The sequence below is a fragment of the Staurois parvus genome, unplaced genomic scaffold (genome assembly GCF_062004578.1).
Source record: "Staurois parvus isolate SC_StPar_1 unplaced genomic scaffold, SC_StPar_1.0 ptg001090l, whole genome shotgun sequence".
Taxonomy (NCBI): domain Eukaryota; kingdom Metazoa; phylum Chordata; class Amphibia; order Anura; family Ranidae; genus Staurois; species Staurois parvus.
The window spans coordinates 1648584-1674285 of record NW_028318886.1 but is presented as its reverse complement, the minus strand read 5'-3'; the positions used below and the strand labels follow the sequence as shown (position 1 = coordinate 1674285).

The 25702-nt window shown below is 41.2% G+C and overlaps 2 protein-coding genes and 2 long non-coding RNA genes across 8 annotated transcripts in view; 3 read left to right on the top strand and 1 right to left on the bottom strand.

Moving 5' to 3' along the window:
• DMTN (dematin actin binding protein) overlaps positions 1-6537 on the top strand; it is an 81385-nt gene extending 74848 nt beyond the window's left edge. The window contains exons 12-17 of one of the 2 annotated variants that reach the window (XM_089658714.1): positions 822-859; positions 998-1046; positions 3754-3761; positions 3852-3917; positions 4278-4358; positions 4758-6537. In XM_089658714.1, the coding sequence (XP_089514840.1) occupies positions 822-859; positions 998-1046; positions 3754-3761; positions 3852-3917; positions 4278-4358; positions 4758-4871 (356 nt within the window). In that variant the 3' untranslated portion in view covers positions 4872-6537. The remainder of the gene's footprint in view (positions 1-821; positions 860-997; positions 1047-3753; positions 3762-3851; positions 3918-4277; positions 4359-4757) is intronic. The other variant, XM_089658715.1, reaches the window with a different exon arrangement.
• LOC149440351 (uncharacterized) overlaps positions 1-20128 on the bottom strand; it is a 109076-nt gene extending 88948 nt beyond the window's left edge. The window contains exons 1-3 of the long non-coding RNA XR_016307650.1: positions 19988-20128; positions 15718-15755; positions 8001-8134 (exon numbers count right to left, since the gene is read on the bottom strand). This is a non-coding gene — a long non-coding RNA (uncharacterized LOC149440351). The remainder of the gene's footprint in view (positions 1-8000; positions 8135-15717; positions 15756-19987) is intronic.
• LOC149440352 (uncharacterized) lies at positions 11091-13834 on the top strand. The gene is made up of 2 exons (XR_016307647.1): positions 11091-11652; positions 12500-13834. It is a non-coding gene; the product is annotated as an uncharacterized LOC149440352 (long non-coding RNA).
• FHIP2B (FHF complex subunit HOOK interacting protein 2B) overlaps positions 19807-25702 on the top strand; it is a 48828-nt gene continuing 42932 nt past the window's right edge. For 3 of the 4 annotated variants that reach the window (XM_089658713.1, XM_089658711.1, XM_089658710.1), the window contains exons 1-2: positions 19807-20084; positions 23551-23629. In XM_089658713.1, coding sequence (XP_089514839.1) covers positions 20040-20084; positions 23551-23629 — 124 coding nt within the window. In that variant the 5' untranslated portion in view covers positions 19807-20039. Of the gene's footprint in view, positions 20085-20112; positions 20214-23550; positions 23630-25702 lie in introns of those variants that run through there. The other variant, XM_089658712.1, reaches the window with a different exon arrangement.

Sequence of the window (25702 nt, the reverse complement as noted above, 5' to 3'; positions counted from 1 at the left end):
TTTCTGCTCAAATATGCAAAGCAAGGACTCATGTGTTTCTTCTCTTTTCTGATAATTACAAAGAAATTTTCAGATCATACAGAGTGCAGAAGCAAAGAATGATGGCAGTTGTGGAAAATACTGCACAGGACTGGCATCAGTTTAAAAGGGTTTTGTTCTTCGGACCTCTCCTCATATCTGGGTTTTAAGTATTGGGGGAAGTCTGATGTGGGATGTCCTGATTACAGAAGGGCAAGCAGTATGGTTGTTGTATCTTTATGCAAATAAAATTTATTACAGGTGTCCAGATTTTGTGGAGGATAATTAGCTAAAAAGTTGAAAGTGTAAGATATTTTAAGAGAAAAAAAATGATTAATGGTACCAGATGATTTTTTAGTTCAAGTTTATACAAAATTGTTCAACAAAGCCTTCAACAGGATTCTTACTCGTAAGCACTTAAGTTCTCCTAACCCTACCCTTATGATCAGATGGACCATCAGATGTATCCATGTACAAAAAAGCTGTGCAGTCACAGGCATACAGTATACAACCAATATCCAACTTTAATTTTGAACCCTCACAAATATTTGAGTAGATAGTGGTTGATGGGAGAGCAATGTGTTCCCATATATAGCCCAATTAGACAATTGCCTCTAAAACAACCTAGTGATTAGCTTCTATATGGGAAATCTAAGAATTGTTAAACTTAGTTTATATTAGTTTTGACAACATGGTCAAAGTTTTAGTGGTTCCTTCCCATTACTGGTTCCTCATCTACCTACAAAATGTACATATGTGGCATTTGTATCACGCTTATATATGTCCACTGTCTTATTCCTCAGCTATACATTCTGGATATGGACGAAGTAGCTTATCGAGGGTGAGTCCAAATTGAGAAACGAAACATCTTGTGTTTAATGTTACATGTGGTCCGTATGGCAGATAATTCATTCCACATATAACAAATTAGTGAATTTTTTTTCATAAGTATGATAAGTAATTTTTTCTCTATCTCCAGCTTCTGTCTGCAGAGTTCCATGCTCCTGACAAGCAGAGAGAGAGCACAGGTGAGCAGGGATGCATGTTTAAAAGCTCTACAGGTTATAGAAGATCAGCATGGCTGATAGTCTTAAACTGGTCATAGACAATTCGAATCTCAGCCTGATGAGCAGGGACTAGCCAAAAATCGAAGCATGTATGGGCAGGCTGAATGTACCCAAGTTGATCGATCTATCAACTTGGGTTCAACCAGCCTGTCGTATTTTACATGCCATTATTGCTGGCAGCTATTATGTGTGCATTATGTGGGACATAATTTATTTACACATAAGTTAGGTCACTAAAGCTATAAAGAAGATTTTTTTTGGCTAAAACTCAGCTTTAACTAAAATGAGTGAGCAAAATGTTTAAACAGGACCAATAACCAGTAGAATGGTGTTATCACATCATGCCTTACCTGTAATTTACTGTTGCAAGATATTTTATGACTGATTTATAAAAAGGAGTGAAAATTGTTTTCCCATAGATACCTATGTGATTCCACCTTGTACCATTAGAAACTGTTTATCACTTAAAGGGGAATTGAGCACAAAAACTGAAGATTGTAGACCAGTCTCTAGTAATGTACCACAAGGCTCTGTACTAGGTCCTGTTCTATTTATTCTGCTTGTAAGTGATATAAGTAAAGGTTTGGTGGGTAAGGTATGTCTTTTTGCTGATGTTAGAGGTGACTGTAGCCGTATGAGTGCACTTGCGACAGAAACAACTGAATACTGTCCGTGATACTTTTTTTATTTGCACTAACATAGAATTTTCAGGACAAGATTTTGGGATATGTCCCCTTCTTCTTCAAGGTGCAAATAAAAAAAAAGTATCACGGACAGTACTCAATTGTTTCTGCTGATGTTACAAAGATGTGCAATAGGGTTGACATTCCTGGAGGTGTTTGCAAGGTGGAACATGATTTCGCATTGCTGGAAGATTGGTCAAAGCAGTGGAAAACTGCAGGTCAACTTTTTTAAATGCAAAATAATGCACCTAGGGAAAAATAATCTTCCGATATAGAGTACTGGTGAGTGAACAAGGTTCAAGAGGGGAGTATTTTCATTATGAAGCTAAGATCAACAACATGAGGATATTACCTCTAACTAGCGGGAGAAAAGTTCTAAACTTAGGCAGGCCATACATGGGTCAAATTCTGAATGAAATCAGAAATTTTGTGCGTTTTGTCATCCAGTGCCACCAGTGATTTCGAAATTCGACCAACCAAGCCTTCAATTTCATCTGTTGCTACAGAAAAGAATTTATGTGGCTGGGAATCTTCTTTTCTTTCCAGGTCACAGCTCATGCTCATTTCTTTTTCAATTATATTTCTCGCACGATTCTCCCACCATTGATTAGAAATTTGTTCATCTTTCAAAAAATTTCCAACGTGCCTGATCACTCAAATTCAATGGCCACACAAAAATCGACCAACGCTGTGGCTCACTAATGGTGCAAAATTCGAAAGAAAATTCTTAGTTACGATTTACGAAAGAAAATTCTTTCAGAATTCAACCCATATATGGCCTGCATATGTTTATAAAGTATTATTTTACTGAACAGAGTAAGAACAGACTTCCAGCAGAGATAGTAAGTCAGTCAAAAGATGTAGATTTATATGAAAAAAAAAAATACAAAGAGGGGCAGATTTGATGTTTCTATGTAAAATTTAGAAATGTTAATTGTGCCTAAGCAGTATCCTGGAAAATGTACTTTTTGTCTGGATTTCTTTTGAAAAATAGCATTGCCTTCAGCCTCATAGCTGTGTATCTGTAGTGTGAGATCAAAGGCTTTTCTGCCTTTGACTGCTGGTCTCATGAAATCTAGAGTGAGGTTTAGTGATGTCACTACTGTGCTGCTCACTGTTCTTCTGCTGGTGGATGTGACACGAGGAAGCAAAAGTCCTGCCTTGACCAAGACGGCCATTGCTACGCAGAACAAAACAGTAAATCCGTAGTAGGGGAAAGATTAGCTGCTGAAGGATCACTGGCTCCTAGTCACTAGTCCTTTAATCTATTTTGAGGAAGTGCTTCCAGAGTTCAGTTAGTCTTTAGGAATTTTAGTCATTTAATAAACAGTATTTCTAAGTCAGAAAATAAAAAAACTACTGCTGTGGGCTGCTATGGGAAAGCAGATGTATATTAAAAACCTTAAAAGATCTACCTTACTTACTATGGCAGGGAGCACAACTTCCATCCCCAAATGCAATGGTCTTGCAGTTTTGCATGTTTACTTGAAAGCTAAATTACATGTTTAATCTCCTGGGGACAGCAGGGCCAAGACTGCCACACCAAAATGTGCAGTTACCCAAACTGCTGTGACTGGAAAAATGTATTATGGTGTCATGCTTTTCTTGGCAAAGAAAATAATGGAAAATAAACCAATAATTAAATACATTGTACTACAGTGGCATCTTCATTATGAAAATGGTGGAGATACAAACTACTGTAGGAAATAAAAAAATTTGTCAGGGCTCCCAACTTGCCAATAAAGTTTGAAATACTTGTTTTTAGCAGAGTTCCTTTTTGCCTAAGGCATGGATTTCATCTCAAATTATTACTTTCTGTCCCAAAATCTTGGCCTGTATATTTGTTGAGGACTGGAGTTGTTCATCCCTTTCCCAGATTACAATATTAGTGTACCAACAATTGATAATTGTCTTCAAACATAAAGCGAACTGTAAAAAAATTAGGTTGACAGAAACTTTACTTTTATGATTTTCTGTTTCTACAGGATTCCAGGTAAGCATCTACGTAGAAAGGTTTAGGAGAAGCGACTGGGAGCTGAGCAGCAGGAATCACAACTGCTAGACATATTTTTGTATCCCACAGAACGGAGAAGGACAAAGGTCCAGAATGGACAGAGGAAACTCTCTACCCAGCATGCTGGAACAAAAGGTGTGTACCCAAATATGAATTATGAGTCCAACTGATAATATTTACAGTATATATCAGTGGAAGAGGCCAGAGAACAATCCTAGCTATTTGATTTAAATACTGGAATAAATATCACAATCATGACTTTTCTATCTACTCAGTAGCTTGTAGCTTGTCTTGAACATGTCATGTCTAGGATGTGATGCTTGTCTTGTGTAATCCACAGAACTGACCGGTTATAGTTTGACAGCTTGGTCCTGCACAGCGCAAGGATGCAGTTGCCTGCCAAGGTCCCACTGGACACCAGTTGGACAGATCAGAACTAAACATTTTGTATATCACATTTTGTCTTTCAAGTGTACTGAAATGTTCTCTTCCCAGGTAATCCGATACGAGACACTGATGGTATCAAACAGAGGACGTCAAAAACTGCCCCCTGGTGTAGACAGAACTCAACTGGAGGTGAGAAAGAAGAATATAAAGCTTCATCAGCTCATCCTTATGTTGTGGGGCCTGGTCCGTCTTTAGTCTCTGCACACTCTCTTTGTACTGAAATAGGTTTATGTGAAATATTATGAGTGTGCATATACATTTTCTGTTATAAAAACACACACTTACTGCATCCCTTTGGGCATTTATATTCGTGTGTTGTGTAATATGCGAAGCTACATAACAGAAGCCTAATGGTAGCCAATATTTGATACTGTCAAATAAGTGAACTAGACACGACAGAGAAATAGGGTTAGCATGTCATGGGGCAGAACCTCAAGTTTCTGTGGAATTTATCTAGGCATGTTGTAAAGTACTTTGGATAGGTTACTAGACCATTCCTAAAAGTATCTTTTGTGCTTTTTCCTCCAGCGATATCTCCCACCTGAAGAATTCCAGCGTCTTTTTGGTATGCCTTTGGAAGAGTTTGTGAAGCTGCCATTGTGGAGGAGAAATGAGATGAAACGAAAACTGCTTCTTTTTTAACTCTTTTGGGGACAAAACTGCTCCTTTCAACCCACGGAAAGAGTGGGGTCAATGGGGTCATATAATCAGATGGACTCTTGTTACATGGCATTGTGATGGGATTAAAAGAGCGTAACTGGCATGTCTGATATGGGTGAGGTCACAGGGCTAGAAATCAACCTAAACTTGCATCAAACACCAATCATGGAGCCAAGATCAATAGCAGGGAAAACCCCAGATTCTCATTTAGGACCAAATTAATATACACAATCTATCCTTTCATTATGTAAGTTCAGTCTTTATAATACAAAACATAGTACAATAGAATGGGTCACTTATACACACAAGATTCTATATATTGAAATCTGTAACGACAGATCACTATTACACAACAGATACACCATACACTACTTGGTGATAAGAACATTTGTACACACCGGATGCTTTACACTAATGTATATAACCCTGTACATAGTAGATGACATACACAGTTAATCACAGTGACATATCAGATCACCTATAGCCTTTAGGGGCTTTAATTTACACTTATATTTCCATATGGACAGCCTCTATCACTCCACTGCCCCCGCCCCCCCAGATTAGAGATTAAACGCAGGCTTTGTACCCCCAAATGTACACTATCATTAGTAAGTAGGGGCAGAGGTGCTACTACCCCTTTGTCATATGCTGCCAAGTGCTGTGTGTGTGTTTATGGGTGAATGCTTTCAATTTTCTGCATCCCTGTCTTTCAGTGAACAACATGGCAGATTTCCAAAAAAAAAGGCAGCTTATTTCATGCTCACCTGCTGCGTGTGGTTTGTGACATGCTGGATTTTTTGGTACATGTTTTTTCCTTGCAACAGCTGTCCCAACTTATTGCCCACATAAATGTTACAGGCCCTTCATATCTATGTTTCTGTGTACACGTGTACATGTACTGATTCCTTTCCCATTAAAGTGTACCTGTCATTTATACAAACCAAAGGCATCTTTGTATGAACTGCAGCCACTGTGTTCTATAAAGCCACTATGGAGGAGAAAGGGGGCACAGTTCAAGATTTATTCCTGCTCTTCAATTTATTGCAACCTCCAGGTACTAAGCCTGAATTTATATGGCACAGTTGGCTTGCAGTATACCCAGAAATGCAGCAGCTGATGGTAAAAGGAACACGGAGGCTGCTGTGCCAGCCTCCCCTGTACCATTACAGCTGTACTGGTGTGGAGGGGTCAACTATTGGCCAGTAATTCACTGGTGAGTAGTGACATAAATAAAACACAAGGGTTTGCCGCTAATTCCAGTTAACTGTTAGGCTGATTGTTGTTTCTGCCCCCCACAAAATTGCTGCCTATAGTGTGTATAAGTTATTGGTCTATTTCATCTTCACCGAAGTTATGTCATAATATACATATCTAATTTTTAACTGCACTCTCCCTATATACCCCAAAGCCTCTTTTTCCCATCCCATAATGTAACCACATACCCTGTCCCTTGTGTCTCCTGACTTGTCCTCATGAATATTACCTTCCCCCTACCCTTATGTGGCACTCAAATGTTTTATTTTCACTCATTCTTACATGTGTCCGGTGTCTACCTTCAATGTTCAAGCTTTTCTTTTTTTTAATTTTTGGCTTCTGATGTATAATTATTAATATTATTATAATTATTAAAGGTAACTTAATATTCTGATCTGTTGTGTATACTATCATAAACCAAAGTGAGGATAGGCCAAGTGAAATGGGGATGTCCATTCAGATTATTAAAGCAGAACTTCACCCATAAGGAGAAATTCCGCTTGTTTGTATCCTCCCCTCCTCCATTTCCACATTTGCCACTTTTTGGGTGGAAGCAGGTACCTGGTTTTGACAGGTACCCACTCCCACTTACAGTAAGATGCGACACAGTGATCTGAGCCGTAAGTTCAACCCCCATCCTTTCCCTGCAGCCTACAGGTTTTGTAGCTGCTGACTTTTAATTTTTGGGGGGGAGCCTGGAGCTCTGCTTTAAGAAGCAGAAGTGTAATGTGGAGCACTGGCAGGAGAAGTCATGAGGGACATTTATTTATTTTGTTCGTTTTGTGCTGACTAGCTGGATTGATATAGGAAATAGGAGTATTACTAATATCATTACTATGATAACTAACTAAAAGTTAGTTATCAGGGGGGAGATTTAGAAAAATGTACCCAATTTCCATCTTTCCCATCCATGAAAAACTGTTATAAAGCTGCCTTTCTAAATCCATGGATTCTCTCTGTAACTTCTTAATCTCATTGAAAGGGTTCCCTTCCAGGTCTAGTTTTATCTGATTTACCTGTCCAGTTTACCTCTACACAAAATTTCACTTGGCTTTGCCAGGGCTAAAAAAAATACAAAATGTTATATATTACACATAACAAAAGTTTAAAATCAAAAAAGTCTAAACGCTATTTTTGGGGGCTATCAGTTTAAGAACACCAAGTTTTTTCTCATTAAGAAGATTCCTATGGAGTACCACCTTATCAGAGTCTTCCACTGATGGATGCTTATACTTTACTGATAGCAGAGCCTTATGCTGGCCATACACCTGTAGAATTCCATTTGAACATATGGAAAATCTGAATCTGGAAAATCTGAAAAATTGTTCATCAGAGCATTCTGTCTTGCCATCGAGTTACTTAATTCCATTCAAAAGTCTTTAGAGTTTCATCTCAATTGTATTAATTGATAAGTTCAGCTTTGTATAAACAATAATAAATGCATATTTTTATGGCAGTAAAATCATATGCATTTATTATTTTTTTTTATACAGGAGCTTGGAAAGCATTGCACCCGCGATCATTGGATCATGTTCCTGCAGACACTTTCTACAGCTCTCTGTCTATATCTCTGTATAGGCTATCAGCTACTGAGTTGCCGCAAGTGTCAATAGACTAAGACAGTGCTGATCTCCTCTGTCAAATTTTCTTGTCACTACTATTGAAAATGAATGTCGATTTGACTTCACTGTTAGAAAATCAGACAAACGTTTTTAAAACAAAACTTTTCTAATTAAATTCTACTGGTGTATGGCCAGATTTAGACATACAATGAATAAACAATTGCAAAATGGACTAGAAACAGGAGATACACAAATTGATACTCTACATTGCCAGCTGATGGTAAATGGCTCTCACCAGGATGCAGGGATCAGGAGTGCTTGGCCTTTGCTGGAGCAATTGCTAGTACACATGGACTCTGACAGTCAGGAGATTTGTTTATCCACACTGTTTTGGGATAGAGCAGTCTGCTTGGATTTCTTTAATTAAGCCTGTGGGCAGAATGAAAGAAATTCATGCATTTACTGAAAGCTGGGCATACATTAGCAGAATTTTCAATGAAATTTCTTAGGAAAATGTGTACAAACATTCTTAGAATTCTCAGTACATTCAAATTCTCAGTACATTCAAATGTCGTTTGAAAGTAGTTCAAGATTGTGTTTGTCTTTAACAATCAATTTTGGAATGAATGGACTTTACCAAACATAAACCACATTCACCATTAGAAACCTATATATTTGAGAACATTTTTCCATCCTGTTCCTTCAAATTTTCTCATCACTCTGGTAGAAAACGATTTTACAAAAGTTCTTACAACGAAAAATGTTAAATGAACCTAACACAAATGCACAAGCAATGGCTGATGAGAGGTAAATCCTTGATAGTTGCAGAACATATAATCTATATATGATGACAGACTGACTAAACAGCCCTAACAGGGACAATAAACCAAACCAGTAAACTCACACATAATTGGAATAACACATTTTCAAATTAAATATACAGTTATCCTTGACAATACTGTATGTAATGTGGTACTTTTAGAAGTAAATTGTAGGGTCTTATCTTATTTGTTTTTAAAAAAATGTGATGTTGATGAAAGTGCTATAATTGCAATCTAAAACATGAGTAATCATTTTCTAACATCGATACAAGTACAGTTAGAAACGTGGAGAATTTTATGTGATACATTAAATTGTAGCTCTATTTTGCTACATGAATATAAGGGAAAAATTAAACTGGTAAATGGAAAATACAAGGTTTTAGTAATAAACCATTTAGTTTTTCCTCTTAGGCCCAATGCATACTGTGCATTTAGCCCCGACAACACAAACAAACAAATTCTCTTTTCCTGGAGACATCATGACAGCACACAATGGGATATAATGATCACACAAAGAGGAGGGTGATTTATTTAACGTTGGACAAACTGGAAAGAATTATGCTTCTTATGAATTTCACTGTTGTAAGACTCACTGGTTCAATTCTATATGGTGAGAAAAGAGAAAAGACCAGGAGCAACCAGGAAAGCCAGAGAGCAGGAGAGTGTGTGCTCACAGAAGGGTGGAGTGTAGCAAGAGGGGCACTGGCAATGACGCAACTATTCTGTGAACCAAAGAGAGACCTCTGGTTGACATAGAAGTGCTATTTTAAAAATGCAGCTGTTGTAACTCAAGCCCATGCATCACGACTATCCACACATGTGCAGAAATGTTGCAGCTGCCATCTTGGAAGCTGACACCAAAGACTGGATGGCTGCACAAGGACAATGTGTTGTAATATAAGGATGAGGAGTGATAGTTATTGTCATAATTATTGTGATTGAGGCAAGAGTTCACTAGCCAATAAGGAATGCAAAACTCCTCTATTCAAAAAATGAATGGTCCCGCAGCAACTTGGTTCATCCAGAGAGATGCATTTGTTGGGACCCAGCACAGGACAGAGTCCACAGAGTATTTGCAAATAAAACAATTATCAGAAGCCTTCAAAGTACCCAATCCTGCTTTGATGATACGTTAGCATGCATAGAGATATTCGATCTGTCCAACATATATCCAATCTATAATATGCACCTAGGTAGCTTCCATGCATGCAATAATGTTTACTATTTTCCAGGCCTGTACTTCCATAATGATGTTGTGTTACCAGTCACAAAATCTTTTCTTGATATACAGTTTCTTCACCCCAACACAGTAGTGTATTTAGAATCTGTGCCGCCCTCCTATCCAGTCCTTGCCACCCACCAGCTCCCCCAACTGCAACCTCCCCCCTCCGCAACTCCCCCCCCCGCCCCGGAGAGAGACTCATTATCACAGCAGTTCCCTTCCCAAAGCATCACAGCTGCTCCCACGGCTTGCCTCATTCAGCTCTGCCGCCCGGACCCGGTGCCCTGGAGGGCGCCGCTCTCCTTGTCCACTCGTCTATGCATGTCATGTATGTCAGAAATATATATATATATATATATATCTGTGTGTATGTATAAAGTGCAGTGCTAAATCATATAGTGAAAACATCCAAGAGTTTAAACATAAGTGCAAACAAAACATAAATATCAGTGAAAACAATAAAGTCCATACAGTGTAAAAATTAAGTGCTGGTGTAAATCACAAACAATGTGACATATTATAGTCCATATATGTGCCAGTGATACTGCAAATCGCAAAGCAACAATATATCCAACTCCAATACAGTGCCAAAGGATCCAGTGAACACTCCACCACCACTATGCACTCACCAGAATGCTACTGGTATAGTAGCAATGATCGATGGTCACTATTTATAATCCTGGACTGGAGATCCTCCTAGAAAGAAAGTTCCACTCCACCAATTGAGGATTCTTACCTTTCTCCTCTCAAACTGAGCTGCACAGTTTAAAGTGCAATCCAAGCATATGCCAGATGATGAGATGAATTAATTCCCATGTGCAAGCACAGGAGTTACATCATCTTCCAACCTGGCCTATCAAACTGACCAAACATCAGAAGCCATAAAAAGCCTGTGAGGAGATATCAGTGCTGAAAAGGAAGCATGCAGATGTTGCATTAGTGGAGTGGAACTTTCTTTCTAGGAGGATCTCCAGTCCAGGATTATGAATAGTGACCATCGATCATTGCTACTATACCAGTAGCATTCTGGTGAGTGCATAGTGGTGGTGGAGTGTTCACTGGATCCTTTGGCACTGTATTGGAGTTGGAAATGTTGTTGCTTTGCAATCTGCAGTATCACTGGCACATGTATGGACTATAATATGTCACATTGTTTGTGATTCACACCAGCAATTAATCACTTAATTTTTACAATGTATGGACATTATTATTCTCAATGATATTTATGTTTTGTTTGCACTTATGTGTAAACTCTTGGATGTTTTCACTATATGATTTAGCACTGCACTTTATACACATGTTATTGTGAGATTTTTTTGTCATTATCTTTTGTGCTAGCTGCTTTTTGCTATATACAGTTCTTGCCATGTATTTTATATATATATATATATATATATATATATATATATACATACACACACACAGTGGGTAAAATAAGTACTGAACACATCACCATTTTTCTCAGTAAATATATTTCTAAAGATACTATTGACATGAAATTTTCACATGTCGGTAACAACCCATGCAATCCATACATATAATGAAACCAAAACAAATAAGTTTAGAAATTAAGTTATGTGTGATAAAATGGAATGGCACAGGGAAAAAGTATTGAACACGCTAACTGACATTTATTTAATACTTAGTACAAAATCCTTTGTTGGTAATGACAGTTTCAAGATGCTTCCTGTATGGAGAAAATAGTGGCATGCATTGCTCGGGTGTGATTATGGCCCATTCTTCCACACAAACAAATCTTGAAGGTTCTGTGGGCCTCTTCTATGAACTCTGATCTTTAGTTCTTTCCATATATTTTCTATTAGATACAAGTCAGGCGATTGGCTGGGCCATTCTAGCAGCTTTATTTTCTTTCTTTGGAACCAATTCAGAGCTTCCTTGGCTTTGTGTTTTGGATCATTGCCTTGCTGAAATGTCTACCCTCGTTTCATCTTCATCATCCTGGTAGGTGGCAGCAGAATTTTATCAAGAATGTCTTGGTACAGTTTTCCATTCATCCTTCCTTCAATGACACGAAGTTTGCCAGTACCGTGTGCTGAAAAACAGCCCCACACCATGATATTCCCACCTCCATGCTTCACTATTGGGATGGTGTTTTTGGGGTGATGTGCAGTGCCATGTGACCTCCAAACATGGTGTGTATTATGGCATCCAAAGACTATATTCTCCCAATATTTCACAAGTTTGTCTAAATGTTGTGCAGCAAACCTAAGGACGAGCTTCAGTATGCTTTTTCTTCAGCAATGGAGTCATGCATGGTGAGTGTGCATACAGGCCATGGTGGTTGAGTGCATTACTTATTGTTTTCTTCTAAACAATTGTACCTGCTAATTCCAGGTCTTTCTGAAGCTCTCCACAAGTGGACCTTGACTCTTGGACAACTCTTCTTATAATTCTTTTCACGCCTCTGTCAGAAATCTTGAGAGCAGCACCTGGTCGTGGTCGGTTTATGGTGAAATGATGTTCTTTCCAATTCTGGATTATGGCCCCAACAGTGCTCACTGGAACATTCAGAAGTTTAGAAATCTTTCTGTAACCAATGCCATCAGTCTCTTTTGCAACAATAAGGTTGCAAAGGTCTTGAGAGAGCTCTTTGCTTTTACCAATCATGAGATGTTTGTTGTGTGACACCTTGGTAAGGAGACACCTTTTTATAAGCCATCAGCTGAGACTGAACCAGCTGATATTAATTTGCACTGACAAGGGGCAGGATTGCTTTCTAATTACTGAGAGATTTCAGCTGGTGTCTTGGCTTTCCATGTCTTTTTGCACCTCCCTTCATGTGTTCAATACTTATTCCCTGTGTTATTACATTTTATTACACATAAATTAACCACTACCGCGCTGCCCTATAGCAGAAATACTGCTACAGGGCGGCACGGGTGCACAAAATCACGTATATATACGGCTGTCAATCACTGGGTCCCGGATGGTGATTACTCGCTGGCATCCAGTGATTGCCAAGTATCTCCGACAGGGGAGTCAGTGAGTCAGAGGCTTTTTAGAAGTCTGAGATGAGTGAGCCTGGGAATGAGGTAGTGAGGTTACCTCAGGCAAGGCTGGGAGGCTCTACAGGTCAGGGCTTCTGGGGCTCCTACCCTTCTAGAAACTGCTGGAACTTTCTAGAAGAGGGGGGGAGGAAGGGAGGAGGCCTGGATTTGCATGTTTGAGGGAACCTGGCCAATCCCTAGGCAGGAGGCTTGCCCTGGTGACTAGGAAAGCCCTTAAATGTGGGAGAGCCTGACCAGTAGGGGAGTTGGGTGGAAGATGAAGTGAAGGAAGGTGCTGGTGTGTGGAGCCTGGAAGAGGGCCCTACCTGAAGGCTGAAGCTGGACAGAAGAATCTCCACTGACCCACAGTCTACTGGTAAAGACAGTTTGTCAGCAGGGAAGGAGCCTGCCCAGCATAAGGCCTGAAAGCTGCTGCAACCCACTAAGCTACAGGAAAAGGGCAGTGTGAGTAATTCTACACCCAAGACTGTTGCTGATTCCTGTCCATTATAGCTAAGAAGTCATCCTCAAAGTTGTACAGTTAGGCATCCCATATACCCTTTGACCCCATCCAAGTTAACCCCCAATAAAAAACAAAACAAAATCAAGCTCAAGGACTGTTTTACTTGGATGAGAATGTTGGATATTGCATGTTGCCTGGCTGTGCCGAGCTTAGGGGGGACCCAAAAACTCAGTGGCCCTCAAAAGGGGTAGCGCTACACACACATCCAGACATGCACATACACCTAAATATAAAATCACACTTACAAAATTACTACACTATGGCCGCTTGTGCATGTTCAAAAGCAACTGGCGTGGTGGCCACCATCTTTTCAAAGGGCATTTCCTATCTGAGAGGAGAAAAATCCTGGGAAGGAGGTAGTACATCCTCTGAGAAGGAAGGAGAGGACAGGACAGACAGTGGCCACGGAAGAAACACTTCTGCTCTAGAGCATTTGTTTTATTTTTTGCACACATGTAAAAATCTGCATTTTTGTCTATAAAATTACTTTAAATCCCCAGAACATTATACATTTTCTGAAAGCAGAGGCTTTGCAAAATAAAGAGCTAGAAGTCACAGTGTTTTATGTTGAATGATATCTGAGCAGCTGTTTATCAAATGCATATTTTCAGAAAAAAAAATAATAAAGTTAATTGTAGTACACACAAACACAATACAATATCCAATTTTTTGGTACTATAAAAAATATGGTGTTGTGTCAAGTAAATAGATACTAAATATGCCAAGTCTTCAAATTGCACAGGGGAAGAAAGCATTGCCCGTACTGTGAAAGTGAATGGTGGCTATACAGCCACCAGATCACTTTCACGTTACAAACGGGAGCTGGCTGCAAAAAGTGGGCATTAGCTGATGACTGCTTACTGTTGCCATCAGCTTGTGCTTAGCCCTTCACTCTTTGGAAGCATTATGTACATGACTGAAGTAGCTAAGAATTTATCTGAGAGAAAAAAAGTCCTGAGACACAGAGAATGGGATTCCATGCAATCCGCTTCATTTAGAGTCATAGTCAGGGACCCCAGGTTGACCACAAGAATATTAGCAGCTAAGAATGGAAAATGTAGATAGATGAAAAAGGACATAAAGATAATTAACCACCTGCCCTCCTGAGGATTTACCCCCTTTCCTGACAAGGCCATTTTTGCGTTACGGAACTGCGTTACTTTAACTGACAATTGCATGGTCATCCAATGTTGCACTCAAATGAAATTTACATTCTTTTTTTCCATGAATTGAGCTTTCTTTCAGTGGTGTTTGATCGCCTGTGCGTTTTTTAATTTTTGCGCTATAAAAAAAAAAATACGGACAAGTTTGAGAAAAAAACAATATTTTTGACTTTTTGCTATTAAACATGTCCAGTAAAAAAAATTTGGGATTTTTCTTTTAATTTTTACTAGTAATGGCTGCGATCAGTGACTTATAGCAGAACTGCAGGACTGCGGCGGACTTTCTGACACTGAGGGGAACAAATTTGGTGTCACTGACATCCCCAGTGACACCAATACAGTGATCAGTGCTAAAAAAAAACACTGACACTGTACTAATGGCACTGGGCAGGCAGCGGTTAACATGAGGGGCAATCAAAGAGTTAACTGTGTGCTGGGTGTGTTTTACTATGGGGCGGGGGGGTGTGTTTCACTGTAAGCACACTGCCATCCAAAGCAGTGTGCCCAAGCTGACAGGGAGGAGAACTGTTAGTAAACAAAACGTGAAAGTTATAGTGTTTACAAAATGGCAGTATATACAATGGGATTTTTTTTAATTTTTACTAGTAATGGCTGCGATCAGTGACTTATAACAGAACTGCAGGACTGCGGAGGACTTTCTGACACTGGGGGGAACTGACTTGGTGTCACTGACATCCCCAGTGACACCAATACAGTGATCAGTGCTAAAAAAAAGCACTGACACTGTACTAATGGCACTGGGCAGGAAGGGGTTAACATGAGGGGCGATCAAAGGATTAACTGTGTGCTGTGTGAGTTTTACTATGGGGCGTGTGTGCTTCACTGTAAGCACACTGCCATCCAAAGCAGTGTGCCCAAGCTGACAGTGAGCAGAACTGTTAGTGAACAAAACAGTTCCCCCCATTGGAGATCCTCGGTAATCACCGGGCACCGGCAAGACAGGAGGAGCCAGTAGAGAATCTGCGGGGCACCCGACAAGAGGAGGATCCAGGCTGCTCTGTGCAACCACTGCACAAAGCAGGTAAGTATAGACATGTTTGTTATTTTACAAAAAAAAATGAACCTTTAGAATCCCTTTAATACCTTGCAAGTTAATACCATGTGGATTTTGTTTGCTGTGGGAAATCATTTTGCTTTTAGGGCATCTAAAAATGGCATTTCTCCATGTTCACCTTGAGCTGTTCAAAATAAATTTTAGGACACACCAAAACATAATAAGATATAACATTTTTTTACAAGAAATGTATACTTTACCATATAGATTAAACTGGACACTCTTCATTGCTGCTTCTCTAGAAACAAATAAAAGGTCAGAGTAAATATACACTTCAGTGCACTGCTTGCAGATATAAATATTTTCTTCTTAGAACATGGGACCAAAAACCACACCATTCAGGCCTTTTTTTTTCGTTACTAATCTGAATTCCTCCCATTGCTTTCAATGAGCCTATAAACACAGGTGTGTAAATATCAGTAAATTCTCACTGCATTTAGATCAGTAAAAAAACAAAAACACAAAAATTGGTATTGCTAGTCAGTATTTTACGTGTGTAAATCACACCTCTCCTATAGTATAGTATTGCGCAGAATTTTTACATGCATATATGCATTTGAAAACACACACACTACCATACTTGCATTTTTTGGGCAAGAATTTTCTGGCAGGAAGATCCAGTGTTCATACATCTGTATCGTGTGCAAGGACCCTAAGGCTCCTACACACTGGGCGCTTTAATAACACTGGTAATGTTAGCTGTGTAAAGTCACGTTAAAAACGTGAGTTTTTCAGCATTTTTTAGCGTTTTTGCAATAGTGTTTAGTGGCGTTTGCCACTTTTTTTGCGTTTTTTTTAGTGTTTTTTTACCAAAAAAAAGTCTAAAAACACCACTTTGCTGCAGTTTTCAGCGTTAGCGCATTTTTACAGCTAAAAAACTCCTCTAGAAACCCACTAGTCCTGGGTTTTTTTCCAGCCAAAAAACACTCCTGCCAAAAAATGCTGATTACAGTCTATGTGTGCACGGACACATAGGATAACATGCTGTGGAGTTTACTGGTTATAGAAAAAAATGCCAAAAGCCAAAACAGCAGCTTTAAAAACATCCAGTGTGCATGAGGACTTAAACTTTAGGTAATTTTATAGGGTAGGGGCTTTCTCACTTAAGCACACCCTCCTGTCTTCATACCTGATCTAAGGGCAGATGGATCCTATTCAGTAAATGCTGCATGAATCATCTGCCCTTACTCAGGCTGGCAACAGCTAGAAATACTGGGGGAGTATTTTTCAAAGTGATTTTTCAACAAAATGAAGTATGGAAAGATAGGTGAGTTTGCTTTGAATATTAAATAAGTAGTGTTTTCAGTTTCTGGTGCTCAGACAGTTTAGTTCCCATAAAAAAATAAAAAATCTGTGGAAGCTGCACTGCCTTGTCAAGGGTCTTCTGTATGGTGTGGTCCTAAATCTAATCTTTGAGAGTTTTTATTTTGAAGTATACTATATAGAAATGGATAGTTTATAGGCAGGTATGCATGGAGGTAGCCCAAACCTCTATAAAGCTGCAAGGACACACTGAATGCACAGCAAATCACAATTGCAGGTGTCCAAAGTGTACCCAAGCCAATTTTAGAAAATGAAAAAAAAAAATAGCAGCTGCTCCAACTTGTAAATTAACCTTAAAGATGCTCATGGAAGGGCTTTGCACAGCACACATTTTTTTTCCCACAGTGATTTTTGTTCTCTGTGCTGCTGCCCATTGGGATACCATGTTGCATTTTCTTTCCTCTGGGCTTACATCAAAGAGTAAGGGGGAGATGTCTCCCTATCTGGGAGGCTGCAGGATGTTAGCTTACTAAAGAAATCAGAATACTTGACCTTGAGGAAGAACCTGTCTTCAACGTGAAAGGAGGTGATAAGTGACTTTCTAAGATACTACTTGAACCTTGGTCCCTGAGGACCTAAATATCAGTAAATATGTAAGCAGTCAGCATAGCCTGTATAGGTAGGGGGACCACCTAGAATGTGAAGAAGAAAGGTACAGTATGTGTTCAGCAGCATGTTCTCAGGTATCCTGTGCCTCCTCACCCTTTGTCCACTCTACTGCAGTTTTGTATTATACTGTATTTATATATGTTTAATTTACATAGTACCTGGCATCTGTTATTATACTAACCCTATAGCAGGGGATGTCAAACTCACATAAAACAATTGGCTACATTTTTAAAGGGCCTATTATGTCTTCTGTGAGCCACAACGTCTCAGTTCTAGAAAAGTTTATGGAACTTCTGAACTTCACATTATAGTGCAAATTGCAACTTTCCATATTTAATCCCAGAGAAGGGGACAAAAACATTTCCTGAAGTATTTAGTTGCAACGTTTTGCAAGTCAACTGAAGAACAGATGAGGGTGCATTCCTTTTTTCTATTCTTATGCCATTGAGAGCCACAGAGAAGGAATAAGACGGTCGCATGCAGTCTGTAATATACCAGCCTACCCTACTGAAATAAGTAACCCTGAGGTAGTCTGAAGTTGACTGAGACATATCAGTGTAATCCATTATGTCATCTACAGTAGATGTCTCCTGCTTTGACTTCAAGATAAATAACATTACAGGCGTAAACATGTCTCCAAAAATGTAAACATGATAAAGAGGGACACTAGTAGTGGGAAAGATATGCAGTGAGAAAAATGGGTGTGGATAAATTGTGGCAAGTAGAATGCCCTGCTGCCATTCATCAGAGGGGGGAAATGCCCCGGCATCAGTCATCAGTAGAGGGAAGAATGCCATGGTATCAGTCATCAGGGGGATGAAGAATTCTCAAACATTGGATTTCACTGGGAGAAAGAATGCCCTGGTGTCACCTCTCAGGATGGGGGCTTAGTCATCAGTGAAGGGAAGAGTCCACTGGTGTTGTCCTTCATTTTGGGGTAATGTATCTCAATACTGGCCATCAGTGAAAAGAGGGCCTCGGGATTAGCCTTCATGGAAAGGAAAAGTGCACTGGTGTTGGCCATCAATGAAGGGATGTAAGTCTTGATGTTAACCATCAAAGAAGGGAAGAGTGCCCAGGTGTTGGCCATTATGGAAGGGCAGGTTGCTCTGACACTGACCTTCAGTGAAGGTAAGAGTACCCTGATGTTGGCCATCAGTGAAAGGATGAGCACCCTAGGTATTGCCATTAGTGCAGTCAAGAGTGCCCTGGCGTTGGCCATCAGTGGAGAGAAGAATGCCTTGGCAGTGGCCACCAGTGAAGAGATGTCCCAACCCTGACCACAATTAGGGGAAGAGTGCCCTGATTTTGGCCATCAGTGAAGGACAGAATGCCCTAACTGGGCCATCAGTGAAGGGAGGAGCACACCAACTATTGCCATCAGTGAATGGAATAGTGCCCCCGCACTGGCCGTAATTTAAGGGAAGATTGCCCTGACGTTGGCCAACAGTGAAGGAAAGAGTGCGCCAACATTGGCCATTAGTGAAGGGAAGAGTGCCATAGTGTTATCCATCATTGTAGGGTTAAGTACCCAAACATTGACCATCTTTTGCCCCAGTGATGACCATCAATGGCATTGGCCACCAGTGATGGGAAAATGTCCCAACCTTGGCCATCAATAAAGGTAAGAGTGCCCCAATTTTGGCAATGGGTGAAGGAAAGTGTAACTAGGAGCTGGCCATCTGTGAAGAAACAAGCACCCTGACTACTGTCATCAGTGAAGGGGAGAGCACCCTGGTTTTGGCCATCAGTGAAGGCACAAGCACCCTGACTATTGACATCAATGAAGAGAAGACTTCCCCAGTGTTGGTTTTCAGTGAAGAGAAGTGTACCCAACATTGGCCATGAGTGAAGAGTAGTATTCCATCAGTGAAGGAAAGGGTGTCCCAACATTGGCCATATGTAAAAAGAAGAGTGCCCAGATTTTGGCCTTCATTTTAGGCAAGAATGCCCTGGTTGTGACCATCAGTCAAGAGATGAGAGCCTCAACTATTGCAATCAGTGAAGGGAAGAGTGCTTTCCTAATCATTGCTGTAAAAGCTGGTGTTCGTGAATAAGAAATGTTCCCAGATTTAGCGTCAACACATTAAAAAAAAATGCCCATCACTGGTAATGGTGAGATAAGCAAGCCAAGTGTTAGCAGGACATGTTCTGCACCCCAGAACACTGGGATATATTTTATATCCCACAGTAAAGCTCTTCTGACAGGAAGTGAGAGAGGAATCTACCTAATGGGGACACAGCTAGTATGAACACCTGAGGGACACTCTAACCCTTGCCTGCTCTATGCAAAACAAAAGGTGTTTGTGATTGGAGTGTCAGCCCCTTGTGAACCCTGTATGTGAATGCACGTGATAATACTTCCAATAATACACATCAACTCCCAGCGGAGTCCAGGGACGTGACAACCCTTCCCTATCGGCCTGTCACCCTGCAGCACCCAGAAGGCCCGGGCGTGTCAGTGTTATGGAAGAGGTGGAGCTGGAGAAGGCGGGGCGGGAGACATTCAGGAAACACCGGAGACTTCCCCGGGCCTACCAGACCCCCGGGTGTTGTTAGTGAGGCTGGGGTACTGAGGCTTGTGGGGAGAATGTGGAGCCGACTGGGCGCCTTCCTGCAGCAGGCGGTGGAGTCGGTGAGTGAGGACTCGGCCCGGTATTGCCACATCGTCAGCGGATGGTCACAGCAACCGTACGGCAATACCGGCTGACCTGATGCAGACATGGGGGTCAGGGCGCTGCTGGGCCGGATCTTCCCGCCTCTGGTATATATATATGTGTGTGTGGAGAAGACCTTCACATGCAGGCTACTGGGGTTACTGGCACTCCTGAGTCACTGGTTGCTATGAGTGATGACTGGAGATAAGCAATCACTGGTTGCTATGGGTGATGGCTAGAGATAAGCACTCATCAGTCACTGGTTGCTATGGGTGATAACTGGAGATAAGCACACAATCACTGGTTGCTATGGGTGATGGCCAAAGATAAGCACTCATCAATCACTGGTTGCTATGAGTGATGACTGGTGATATGCACTGATCACTCACTGGTTTCTATGGGTGATGGCTGGAGTTAAACACTCAATCACAGGTTGATATGGGTGATGGCCATAGATTAGAACTCATCAGTCACTGGTTGCTATGGGTGATGACTGGAGATACACACTCATCAATCACTGGTTGCTATGGTTGATGGCTAGAGATTAGCAGTCATCAATCACTGGTTGCTATGGGTGACAATTGGAGATTTGTACTCTTTCACAGGTTGCTTTGGGTGATGGCTGGAGATAAGCACTCATCAATCACTGGTTGCTGTGGGTGATGGCTTGGGACACACACTCATCAATCACTGGTTGCTATGGGTGATGGCTTGAGATACACAATCACTGGTTGCTGTGGTTGATGCCTGGAGATAAGCACTAATCAATCACTGGCTTATATGGGTGATGATTGGAGATTAGCACTCATCAATCACTGGTTGCTATGGGTGATGACTGGAGCTACACACTCATCAATCCCTGGTTGCTATGGGTGATGACTGGAGATACACACTTGTCAATCACTGGTTGCTATGGGTGATGAGTGGAGATACACACTCCTCAATCACTGGTTGCTATGGGTGATGACTGGAGATACACACTCCTCAATCACTGGTTGCTATGGTTGATGCTAGAGATTAGCACTCATCAATCACTGGTTGATGGATAGAGATTAGCACTCATCAATCACTGGTTGCTATGGGTGACGATTGGAGATTAGCACTCATCAATCACTGGTTGCTATGGGTGACAATTGGAGATTAGCACTCATTCATTGGCTGCTGTGGGTGACAGCTGGAGATAAGCACTCATCAATTACTGGTTGCTATGGGTGATGGCTGGAGATAAGTACTGCTCAATCACTGGTTGCTACGGTAATCGCTGATAGAGCAGTTAGTGCTTACATGAGGGAGACCCGGCAGGGATGTCCTGGTGATTAGCTGTGGGCAACAATTCCATTGAAACCAAAGAGTGGCAGGCAGCTGCTGCAGCTAATCTTTGCTGCTCACATGTAATCGCTCACGCAGCAAATACCAGTGAATGATCAGCCTGGTTGCAGACTCTGTCCAGTGCTGATCAGTTGCAGGTAAAGGCTTCATGAGCAAATACACGCAAGAGACCGTGATTAGCTGCAGGAACTGTCAGCCTCCTGTTGCTCTCAGGTCCCGTTCATGCCTGAATCACACAGGAACACAGTCCACTTTTCTCTGCCTTTCCTGTGTGGTGCAATTTTTCAGCACCACACAGTTCCCCACAGTGTCACAATGCCCACCACAGTCCCGCTATAAGTCTCTGATTGCCGCTATTACTAGTAAAAATAAAAATGACTTTCACGTAAACCAATTTACATGTATTGGGATTTTTTTTAGCCAAGACGTAGCAGAATACATTTTGGCCTAAATTTATGATGACATGTTATTTTATTTACATTTTTTTACTGGACATGTTTAATAGCAAAAAGTAAAAATATTTTTTTTCTCAAAAGTGTCACTTTTTTTCTATAGCGCAAAAAATAACGCACAGGTGATCAAATACCACCAAAAAAGCTTTATTCGTGGGAAAAAAAGGATGCAAATTTAATTTGGGTGAAGCGTTGCATGACTGCGCAATTGTCAGTCAAAGTGACGCAGTGCTGTAATGCAGAAAATGGCCTGGTCAGGAAGGGGGGTGAATTCTCAGGAGGGAAAGTGGTTAATAAGGTGCATGAACCTTTTTTTTGTGCAAAGCACAGGCACAACAGCCTATTCAAATGAATGGGCTGCTATGCCTATGCAAACGTGGGCCGCACGGCCCACACAAGTGTGAACCAGGGCTAAGAGCTCATGGACCCATTCACAAGTGTTCACCTTTTTGACCATGTTTCATATTACCACTGTATTTATTATTATTATACAGTATATAGCGCCAAAGGGTTTGCTCAGTGCTGTACAATAGCAAGTGGGACAGAACATGAGACAAGACAGTAACAATACAATACACGAGGGGTTCGAGGGCCCTGCTCTTTCGAGCTTACAATCTAGGAGGGAGGGAGTTTAACAGGAAAATGTTGACACTTTCCCAACCCCCGCACCCTTAACGTGCCCCACTCCATATCTACCTGGATTGCCGGGTGTTCTCCCCTGCAGCGCCCTGGGGATATTTGATTTTTATCATGGCTGTGCATGGCTCAGCCCATACAACTGTATCATTCATTTACAGGGACCGGTTTATGGAAGGACTACAAGTCCAGAGCAGAGAGACTCAGACTGTGCCAACACAAGTGCAGTGACGTCATCACATTGGTAGTTTACTGTTTACTTCCTCCAGCCCTATAACAGGTCTGTACCTCCTGAGGGGCTGGGGATAAACAATGCAGGGCATGTTCAGATCCTATTCCAATGCCACCCGAGCAAGCTCACCAAGAAGTGGTCACTGTGCTGGTCAAATCGTAACTGACTCTGCACCCGTAAGGGGTGTGAATACATGTGGCTTAGGGGAATGCCTTGGAATGGCCTTATGCAGGCCATACGTGGGTTGAATTCCGAAATAATTTTCTTTAGAAAATTGTAAATTTTGTGCGTTTTGTAATCCGATGATGCCACCGTTGATTTCGAAATTCAATCAACCAAGCCTTCAATTTCACATGTTGCTACAGAAAATAATTTTCATGGCCAAGAATTTTCTTTTTTTTCCAGGTCACAGCCCAGGCGCCTTTTTTTTTTTTTTCAATTACATTTCTCGCACGATTCTCCCATCAGTAATTAGAAATTAGTTTGATTTTCATAGAATTTCCAACATGCCCGATCACTCAAATTCGAAAATCGGCGCTGCTGTGGCTCACTAATGGTGTGAAATCCGAACGAAAATTCTTTAAAAATTCGACCCTTGTATGGCCGGCTTTACTAAACAAGTTGAAATCCCAAATATACAACTAGAAATTGAGTTGAAAAATAAATCCGAGTGGATCCCCAAATCCACAAAATTATTGGTGTTTGGTTAACTAAGATCTACGCACCAATAAAGCTTACTATTGAGGGAAGGTGTGTTGAACATTGACTCAAATATTGTTTATTCTTCCTGTGTAGCGTGAGCCAGCCCAGGACCTACTACAGTCCTTTGTACAGCACTGGAAAGGAGTGACTCAGTACTACCTAGAGACAACTGGTAAGTAACCCAACACTTCCATCGGGTCACTTTGACCAATGACCTACTCATTGTTTGCAAGCATTTATATTGATCATTTATTATCTGGAAAATCTTTATTTTTTAATTTGGACAGCTCCTGGTTTATTCACTGTCCTCCATCAGATTTAGCTGATTAAGGTTACGTTGACACTAGCGGCTGAGGGGCGGTTAAACCCCGTGGTTGTTGTTTTAAATACCATCCCCCCAACCGTTCCCCTTTAGCTGCAGAGGCAGTGGCCACGGGTGTATACAGTATCTCACAGAAGTGAGTACACCCCTCACATTTTTGTAAATATTTTATTCTTTTCATGTGACAACACTGAAGAAATGACACTTTGCTACAATGTAAAGTAGTAACTGCATAGCTTGTATAACAGTGTAAATTTGCTGTCCCCTCAAACTCAACACAGCCATTAATGTCTAAACTGCTGGCAACAAAAGTGAGTACACCCCTAAGTGAAAATGTCCAAATTGGGCCCAAAGTGTCAATATTTTGTGCAGCCACCATTATTTTCCAACACTGCCTTAACCCTCTTGGGCATGGAGTTACCCAGAGCTTCACAGGTTGCCACTGGAGTCCTCTAAAACTCCTCCATGATGACATCACAGAGCTGGTGGATGTTAGAGACCTTGTGCTCCTCCACCTTCCATTTGAGGATGCCCCACAGATGCTCAATAGGGCTTAGGTCTGGAGACATGCTTGGCCAGTCCATCACCTTTACTCTCAGCTTCTTTAGCAAGGCAGTGGTCGTCTTGGATGTGTGTTTGGGGTCGTTATGTTGGAACACTGCCCTGCGGCCCAGTCTCCGAAGGGAGGGGATCTGCTTCAGTATGTCACAGTACATGTTGGCATTCATTGTTCCCTCAATGAACTGTAGCTCCTCAGTGCCGGCAGCACTCATGCAGCCCCAGACCATGACACTCCCACCACCATGCTTGACTGTCGGCAAGACACACTTGTCTTTGTACTCCTCACCTGGTTGCCGCCACACACGCTTGACACCATCTGAACCAAATAGGTTTATCTTGGTCTCATCAGACCACAGGACATGATTCCAGTAATTCATGTCCTTAGTCTGCATGTCTTCAGCAAATTGTTTGCGGGCTTTCTTTTGCATCATCTTTAGAAGAGGCTTCCTTCTGGGACGACAGCCATGCAGACCAATTTGATGCAGTGTGCTGCATATGGTCTGAGCACTGACAGGCTGACTCCCCACCCCTTCAACCTCTGCATCAATGCTGGCAGCACTCATATGTCTATTTCCCAAAGACAACTTCTGGATAGGAAGCTGAGCACATGCCCTCTACTTCTTTGGTCGACCATGGCGAGGCGTGTTCTGAGTGGAGCCTGTCCTGTTAAACTGCTGTATGGTCTTGGCCACCATGCTGCAGCTCAGTTTCAGGGTCTTGGCACTCTTCTTATAGCCTAGGCCATCTTTATGTAGAGCAACAATTATTTTTTTCAGATCTTCAGAGAGTTCTTTGCCATGAGGTGCCATGCTGAACTTCCAGTGACCAGTATGAGAGAGTGATAACACCAAATTTAACACACCTGCTCCCCATTTACACCTGAGACCTTGTAATACTAAGGAGTCACATGACACCGGGGAGGGAAAATGGCTAATTGGGCCAAATTTGGACATTTTCACTTAGGGTTGTACTCACTTTTGTTGCCAGCGGTTTAGACATTAATGTCTGTGTGTTGAGTTATTTTGAGGGGACAGCAAATTTTCACTGTTATACAAGCTGTACACTCACTACTTTACATTGTAGCAAAGTGTCATTTCTTCAGTGTTCTCACATGAAAAGACATAATAAAATATTTACAAAAATGTGAGGGTGGACTCACTTCTGTGAGATACTGAACATCCCACGGCCACAAGGTTTTATTTAGTGGCCATGACAGGAAATATACCCCCTTTTGCTTTTGGCAAGTGCAGAGCCTGACCTATTCAAATGAATGGGTCACTCTGCAAGCACCCCGCAACCACATGGAATATTTTGTGGTAATATCATGCGACATAAAAAATTGCAACTTCCACTATTTTATTC